The sequence below is a fragment of the Rutidosis leptorrhynchoides genome, chromosome 6, assembly GCF_046630445.1.
Source record: "Rutidosis leptorrhynchoides isolate AG116_Rl617_1_P2 chromosome 6, CSIRO_AGI_Rlap_v1, whole genome shotgun sequence".
NCBI lineage: Eukaryota > Viridiplantae > Streptophyta > Magnoliopsida > Asterales > Asteraceae > Rutidosis > Rutidosis leptorrhynchoides.
Window position 1 is genome coordinate 299,107,486 of NC_092338.1, and position 9,248 is coordinate 299,116,733.

Consider the following 9,248-nt stretch of genomic DNA (forward strand, 5'->3'; position numbering starts at 1 on the left):
CATGATGATATATATATATATATATATATATATATATATATATATATATCCACATATATATATATATGGATATATATATATATATATATATATATATATATATATATATATATATATCATCATCATCATGTAGTTTTAGCAAATTTTTAACGTTCGTGAATTGCCGGTCAACTTGGGTGGTCAATTGTCTATATGAAGCACATTTCAAATAATCAAGTCTTAACAAGTTTGATTGCTTAACATGTTAAAAACATTTAATCATGTAAATATACCAATTTCATTTAATATATATAAACATGGAAAAGTTCGGGTCACTACACTCTCGTTGTTTACCTTTTTACAGGTATTGTGATTGTAAGGCTAACTAGTCATTAGACTAGATGTGTAGGATCGCTTGGGCTCGATGGGGTAGCTTTCGAAGATTTGAACGCGGATTGGGGATTTGGTAGTCCTCGGGATTATGCTCTTGGTATCGGGTTGGGTTATTGAGTATTAACCCGTACTTTGTGTGTTTGGGTCATTATTACAAATGCTTTTGTAATGTTTTATTTGTATACCACGGGTTGTTATAAATTGTTAAACGTGTCGCTATGATATTATGTTTTTGATTAAAACAGAGTTGGAAATGTTAAGTATTAATGGGACCTAACTTAATAAAAAAATGTGCTCCGTTTTTGGTAAACTGATTTGGGGTTGTTACACGTGTTCCGGGTCTGAAGGGATTACTTCTCAAGGCAAACATCAATCAGCATCCAATCACTCAACACTAGGCTGTTATTATTCTGTACTGGTACCTTACACTCGCTATACGTAAAATAGTACCAACATATGTCGCCATCTGCTTCAAAGACCAACAAGAATACCAAGAACGCGAAAGTAATTGACATGACTTCAACACGAGCAACGCTCGAACCAGTCATAGAGAATCTCATTGAGAATATACCTGTGGATCAATTAACTTTGGAAGAAACTTCAATTGAAGAAGGAGATCAATTAAATACTGGTGCAGTGGAAGAACATGTGAGTGATACTGTATCACGATTGAAGAAGCCGTTGTTGGAGAACTCTAGTGGAGGAATTTGGAAAGCTAGGTAGGGAATGCATAATATTTCTTTTAAGAGAACATCTGATGTGAACGTTAAGCATATGGGTAAAGGAAAGTCAATTTCCAAGAAAAAATTGTTCAAATTATTCAATCAATTGAATACTTTGGTGGATGATGTTGAGCATGAACGCAATAATGAAAGTTTTGTGGAAAATGAGTGGGACTATGGAGTAGAGGAAGAGCAGCCATTTATGTCTGAGGAGATGGCAGGAATGTTGTTAGATGGAATTTTAACCAAAAAGGCGCCATCGAAGTATAAGCAAAAGATAGCACAGCCCGCCATCCGTGCAACGGCTGTAGATAACTTGTTTGCTTTAATTACCGGAGATGAAGCTGTTAAACCTCCAGCAATGGCAGAATCAACTCAATGCTTTATCACTAGAATTACAGAATATCCATTACCAAGGAATCTGGGAATTCCATCTATCGGAGTTTATGATGGAACAACTGATCCAGAAGATTTTCTTACTATGTTTGAGGGCGTTATGAGACTGCAACATTGGAAAGAAGAGGTTGCATGTCATATGTTTCCTATGGTGTTGCAAAAAATGGCACGAGAGTGGTTTGCCAGCCTTTCGGCCAGAAGCATTACTAGTTTTCTTGATTTTCGAGCCAAATTCGTCATGCAATATCAAAGTTTGAGGAGCTGTACATTGTCTCATTTAGATGCACATGAGATTACTATGCATCAGAATGAATCCTTAAGCAATTTCATGAAGCGTTGCACTATTGAGTGTCAGAAGATACCCGATATACCAGAATCTCAGCTCGTATCTGGTTTTATTTTCTGTCTTGATCAACGTTGCTTTGCAAGTTTTATTCACGCATTGCGGTATGATGTTCCAAAAACATTGCACCAAGCATTGGTTGTTGTACAAAAGCATTTATGGGCTGGAGAAATGGAATACCCGAGAGTTGATAACTATCAAAGAAATTTTAGACAGCAGAACGGAGCACGGAACACAAATGACAATTATCAGAGGCAGCGTGGGTATGACAATAGTTATCAGAAACAACATCATGGTTGACGGGACAATAATCACCCGAATGACAATTACTATCATCGAAAACCATTGGAAAGACACCCACTTATCATGGCTTTAACAAAAACCCCAAAGAAAATTTTGTTCACGAAGCCAATCAAAGAGACTTTTTATCTTCCAGCGCCAATGGAAGAACGGGATGGACCAAAGAGTGACAGGTGGTGTGATTTCCACGAGGCATACGGGCATGATACTGACAATTGCAAGTCATTGATGAGGGAAATCATTGCCAAGATCAAGGCTGGTGAGTTAAATCACTTGCTACCAGGAAAGCAATACAGAAGGAACGATCCAAACAAACGTTTCTCTTGGCAAGGTAAGGTGTGTCACGGTGGATGGAATGACTGGAACAGAAGGGAGGAAAGGAAGGAAGAAAGGGATCCAATTCCTGAGCGGCACATTAAGGTTATCTGGAATGATGATGAAGAGTATGAGGAACGTGGAGAGCGCAGGGCGGAGGAGTGGATGTATGCTCCCATTGTGTTTCACACTATTCCAAATTGGCGACTGTCAGAAGTGCCTGTTGTTATTTCAGCTGTAATTGCAAACAAATGCATAACCAGAATCTATACTGATACTGGTAGTGAAGCAGATATCTTGTATTTGGATTGCTTCAGATATTATCCGTTCAGCGTGAAGGACAGACTACGCTACATAAATTTGAAGATTGCTGGCATCACAGGAGCATCAATGAGAGCAGTGGGCAAGATCAAATTGGGTGTGATGCTGGGAACACACTCTCTGGTTTGTACAGAAATTGTGGACTTCACAGTACTTGATGGAAGATCAAGGTTCAATGCTCTATTTGGAAGAAGAATACTTCGAAAATTTGGGGCAATTTCTTCAACACCACATGCAGAGTTACGATTCCCAACTCTACATGGCGTAGCTGTAGTACACTCTGCGTATGTGGGACCGGCAAAAAAAAGGTCAGTTGTTTATGACGAATAGCAGAATATGTTTAGCAGTGGACCATTAAGGCAGTTGTTCAATAGGAATGATGTGAACGGATACTTCAAACCGCCTAAAGTGTGGGAGCCTTAGAAACATGGCACAGGGCGCTGCACGGAGAACATATTGTTTACATAAATAGTGCAGTACAGATTGTTAAGCATGTTCCTTTTTGTCATTTTAAATAAGCACAATACAATTTTTGTAGTTTTCTGGATAGGCTTGATCACCCTATCCATACGAAGATGTTACACAAAAAATATTGTAAGTGCAGCAGTTTAGTATCAATGATATTTCCCCTTTTTTCCTACAGACAAAGCGTTACGCGTTACGAATGCAGAACATTGCATTTATACCTACCCATAAAAGGCAAGGCATTTTTATGCCCCTGATGGTAGAGGCTTTTATGTCAACATTATAGACAAAAGGGATCAGCTAGTGTAAGTGTTTACTTCACTAGAGAGCACCGAGGCAAAAATACAATATCTCTTGAATGTCATGACATACACAATGGTTTATTTCAACTGCATAAATCCATTTATACGAAAAACAGAAAAGTTCACATAAAAATACTAGTGTATTCTTTAAAGCTGCACAACGCTTAAGCGCAACACGCTAAACGGAATACTAACAATTCTTTTAAAACATATTTTATAAATTTCATAAGTTTATCATTTTTATGACTCTTGATTAACATGAAAACATTATGGTTGGCAAGATTCATTATTTATTCCAAAAGTTTGACTTTAGCAATATATTATAACAAGCAAACCTTCTAAAGCAACACGGAGAGGGGATGACATTTTAACACATCCCCAAGCGAAAAACAGTAAAGGTAAATAAGTTTTATTAACAAAGACTGGTACACAGTAAACATAATGCAGCCATCACTACATATATGTTATATCATCTGTCTTCATAATTATGGCTTCAGTAAAAATATCATGAGTTACGTCAAGCACAATCTCTAACGTAGGGCGGATAGCGGATAAATTTTTAATACATAGGTCATGAGCAAAACAGTTAAGGCAAACATGTTTTATATATAATATGACATATGACATACAAGTGTTTTTTATTATTATCAGGCATGCATGATTAAGCATATTAAGATATCTGTTAAGCATACTAAAGCATGGTAAAGTTATATCAACCATCACATATTAAATAATTGATGCGGGTGAGCTGGGCAATGTAACCAGCAACACAACCAGCACAAGCTCAAAAGATGTTACACCCGAGTCAAGTCAAGCAATGGTTGTGTTGTCATCTCTTTCATATCATTTAAGTGTTTTTGGAGCTGGTTCAACAAGCTCAGGGGTTACCCTACTTCAGTCCTTAAACTGAAGTAGTTATGTTTTCATGAATAAAGTTTTTGATAGTTTAAGACAAGCCAGCAACAAAGAAGAACCAGCTAGCCGGACCAGCAAATGCACTTTAGTTCAACCAGTGAATGTTCTTAGTTCAACTAGTAAAGTTTTACTCAGCCGATAAAGCTAGTTCAACCAGTAAGACGAACTTCAGCACAACCAGCAAGATGAACTCTAGTACAACCAGCATGCGATGCTGTTTTCTTTCTAAGGGGCCAACTTGCTGATACGATTCAAAGTTTACTTATGCTTTTCAATAAACCGGTCAGGTCATGTGCTTAACACGTGTGTGGCTGTTCTAGAAGAATGTTAGCTGTCCAAGGAAGATTCTTATCTATCATTGGATGCTTTTTATCATGGGAGGAGCACTACCAAATAGCAGTGTTTTTATCATGGTCAAATTCTTATTGGCTAATTTGTAATTGTTTGTCCTTTTTGTCTCCATTTCCTTTTTATGTCTTTGTCTTATCTAGAATATAGCTGTTATGCTTCTCCTATAAATAGAGAGCTCTTGTAATTGTAAAACTCAGTTGATGAATGAATGAAAGTTTAATAGAGCTTATCTATTTACAAAATCTCTGTGTCTTTACGAATCTTTGATTCCGGTGGCTAAGAGTTTCTTTATCAGTATTTGTGGTGTTACTTTATCAAACATTGTGGTGAAATCTAAATCTTCATATATGATATTATAGTTGTGGTGGAATCTTTATCAGCTGTAGTTGACGATTTAGAGTGTTTCTAGATCTCTAATTGTGGTGGTATCTTTATCAATTAAGGGTTTAGATTCCCTATCCTTGTGTTCTTATTTCAGAGTTTTATACTCTGTTTTGGGGCTGTTACTGTTACAAATTGGGGGTTTGTGTTCAGATCTGATTGGGTGAAGAAAGCTTGTTTTAAATTGCGTTTTTAAAGTCATAATTACGCATCAATAATATATACATATGATTAAAGCATCGCTAGCATTTCTAAAATGTTTATTACAGACGTTTCCAAAAGTTTAAGAATCAAGTTCCTTCAGATTGGTACATCTAAAATGTCTTTCACAGACACATATTCTTTTCCACATACTTCCTCTAAGGAAATGCTCTTCAGGACATACACTTAATCTATAGTAGCCTGCAGTTTGGTTGCACCATCAGGCTTGATGCGTTTTGAAATCACAACTGGTAGAGGGTCGTGTTTTTCAGGAAGGGCATTCATAATTTCTTCAACTACATCAGATATATCTTTCTCAGTAGAAGCTTCAAGATATTTATGGAAGGTCTGGCCAACAAAATCAGAATTTAATATCCTCTGCACAAGGGCAGGAATGCCAGCCGTCAAATCTATGAAGTTCTTTTGAGAAGTAGCAACATCAATATTCTCCTCAGCTATACGTTTCTCCTCTTCTACCATCTTCTTCAGCTCCTCATTCTCCTTCAACAGAGTATCTTTCTCCTTCATCAACTTCTCTTTCTCAACCCTTTCGTCAACACATTTGCTCTCCACCAGCCTCATGGTCTCATCTTTTTTCTTTGCAGGATCTGTTGCCGTCCTCAATTTTTGATGCAACTATTTCATTTCAACTTCTAGTTTTTTCAATTTGGTTGAGGTGTGAACAACATTAGCAGCGATGGCCTCTTAGGCCTCCTGCATCTTGAGACTATGCATCACATGCTGAGAGAGTAGTATCATAGTTGCAGCAGTGGATTGACAGCTTTGTTTTGTGTCATGGTGGATAAGGAAGAAGACAAATCAGCAATCGCGTTTGCCTGCATCAAATATAATGAGTATATTATTATTCACTAAAGTAATACAAGATGATTTCAACTTTTAAAGCACACATGTTACCTTTAGAAACTCAACAAAACAATCAGATTTGTTGATTGGGTCCTCAAGAAAGCTTCTCAAGCTGGCCAGCGGCACAACGGAACGACGGTTGGGAAGAGGACGAAGATTGTGTTGTACCATTTCCTTTGGAAATTAGTGGAGTAGTGAAGGGTGGTGTCTCAAAGGTGTCATCCTCGTGGGTATCATCATCATCGGTTTCATCATCATCATCATCATCATCATCCTCAACATCAACAGCTTTATTATTTTCACCACCATCACCACCAACAGTGGTTTCATCATCTTCTTCATCCTGCAGAATCATTCCTACGAAATGAAGAAATAAATGAGCATCATAACATATCATGAACATTATTAAATTTGCATAAGTATGAAACATACTTCTTTTCTTTGGTTTGTCAGCAGCTTCAGTCATTGGGCGCTTGCCTGCACGCTTAGATCGCTGGGCAGATTTCTTTGAGCTAAGCGGTTGAGGGTTAGTTTCAATAATTTCAACTTCAGGGGAAGGTTGTGCAACATTGGCACCCCGACCTCCGCATTCTGTTCAGGGCTTTCTAGCAATTGCTCTACCTCTGTTTCCCTAGCCTTCTCTGCCTCAAGCTCTGCAGGTGTCTTTGGCCGTTCAGAAACAATAGCCTTGTCCAAGTTAGCCTTCTGGAAAGTTCTGTAAACCTTCATTTCTTCTTCTGCATTAGATGAACACACACACAAACAGAAAAAGCATATAGGAATATATGTGATTCATGTTAACATAATTTAAGCATAGCATATTCATAGAGGTGCCTACCATGGCCTTTCTAGTGCAACACTGACATATGTCCAGCACGCCAATTGTCACTCATGTTGCAGAGGACTAAAATGGCTTCATATTCAGTGTAGGATCTTTGTGGAAGTTTCAATGTCTTCTAAGCTTCTATGGTTGTCTTTTCATCATCTGATAGATCAATGAATTTATTAACCCCAATCTTTGTCTTCCTCCACTTGCGAACATTTGACCAAGCATCTTGAATCCTCTCACTAACATAGAAATAGGGCTCTTTCCAGTTCTTTAATGATGTTTCCTTATCACCAGTGAATGCCTTCAATGGTTTACAATCAAAAGTGTACCAGCATTGACTCACTAATCGAGTCCTAAATAGTTCGTGAAAAATATTTACACTAGGTTCCCTATTAACAGAATTACAATACATTCCAAAAAGAATAATTTTTTGGAGACCAAGAGGATGAATTTGGCTTAGCCCTATCCCATAGTGGACAAGAATTTCTTGTAGAAACACGGAAGGAGGAATACGGAGGTTTCCTACAGTGAATTGAAGTTTGTACAGAGTAATCATCTTTTTGGGTGGTTTATTGGCTCTAGCGCTCGATGATGGAATCATTGGGTTTAAGAGCCTAAAATTCCTATGGTATATACATAATTTATCTATCTCTGCTTCTGTTATGCTAGAAGGAATTATATTTACGTCACGCGCATCTTTCTGTGAAGACGTGCTGCTGGATTCGGTCATGGAAGCAACAAAGACAAAGCAATAGAAACAGAGGAGAAGGCAAATTGAGAACTAACCTTGCGAAATTGATTGCTATCAACCTTCGAATGCAATTGTAGATGTTCTTCAAAGAAATCGATCAGTTTCAGAAAAGGAAAATCGAAATGGGGACGGATTATTTATAGTCAGATTGGTGAACGATGAAAGAACAGAATTAAAACACGTGGATTTTGAATTTTAACAAATAAGTCAAAATAATATAATAAGAGTTTTGGGGGCGAAATCATAAATGGAAGTATGACGTCAGGGCAGAGAAACAGACGGCTACAGCAATTTTATGTCTTCGAGAAAAAAGGCATATTTTATTTTTTATAGTTTAATGACTTTATTTTTTGCAAAAATAAAGGCATTAAACTGGGGGAACTTAATAGTGTATCCTAGGGGATACACGCATAAAACATCATTTTTATATAGAAGAATGGATCAAAATGCATAAAAGATAACAATATTTGACGGATTTAAGCATTTGCCGTCTAACGTTTAGCAGGTCGCCCAACGTCATGCATAAGCCCTGCAGGCAGCTTCTATGCTTAAGCCCTTTTACTAGGCGCGTGAGCGGCACGCAGCCACGTCAGCCACGCCAGTCACGCCAAAGTCGGTTCCGGATATTTCGCATAACAGAATTAATCAGTGTTTGACACGCGTTTTCAGAGAATTTCAGACATTCTACGCCTATAAATAGACCCCCTGGGTCACCACATTTCACATCTAATCTGAACTTCAGTCAGAGAGAAGTACACTTTCTCTCTCACACAGTTTTTCTCACTCTAAAACATTAACCGCTTAGCAAAAGAACGCTAGATGGATCAATTTCAGATTGATCCAAATATTGATTGAGGCCACCCCACAGATCTCTCATCCGTGTTCCGGGTCTGCAGGGATTATTTCCCAAGGGCAAACATCAATCGGCATCCAATCGCTCAACGCTAGGCTGTTATTGTTCTGTACTTATACCTTACACCCGCTATACGGAAAATAGTACCAACACTATGCTTGTTTTCATAACATTTTAGCAGTTCAAAAAATAAAATAAAAACGATAGGACTTAAAAGTTGTCATTTTATTTTCAACTCAACTACCACCAAAGTGCTCACACCCTATATTTCAAGTTAGAAATATTAAATTTAATTCTTGGATTACAAAGTTTGTGGCAATTGTATTATTGTTAAATGTTAAATATTTTAGATTAGTTGTCAATTGTGTAAAGAATCAAACTTGAGTGCCAATTTTTTGAGTTTTGTGAATTTATTTAATAACTCCCCAATTAAATAAGGATCTTTCTTTTTAAACGCTCTTTCTTTCTCTCTCTTACAATACTATCACTCCGTGTTCTTATCTGCTCAATAAAAAGTAAAAAAAAAAAATTAAAAAATTAAAATCAACCCTTGGCCCCTTCTTCTCC

The 9,248-nt window shown here is 37.4% G+C and overlaps 1 protein-coding gene across 1 annotated transcript; it reads left to right on the plus strand.

Moving 5' to 3' along the window:
- Positions 1–2,199: 2,199 nt before the first annotated feature.
- LOC139854577 (uncharacterized) lies at positions 2,200–3,099 on the plus strand. The gene has a single exon (XM_071843876.1). It carries the CDS (start codon positions 2,200–2,202, stop codon positions 3,097–3,099), a length of 900 nt encoding a protein of 299 aa, XP_071699977.1.
- Positions 3,100–9,248: the final 6,149 nt, after the last annotated feature.

Coding starts and splice junctions, on each gene's coding strand:
- LOC139854577 (XM_071843876.1), top strand. CDS start 2,200: ATGGCTTTAACAAAAACCCCAAAGAAAATTTTGTTCACGAAGCCAATC.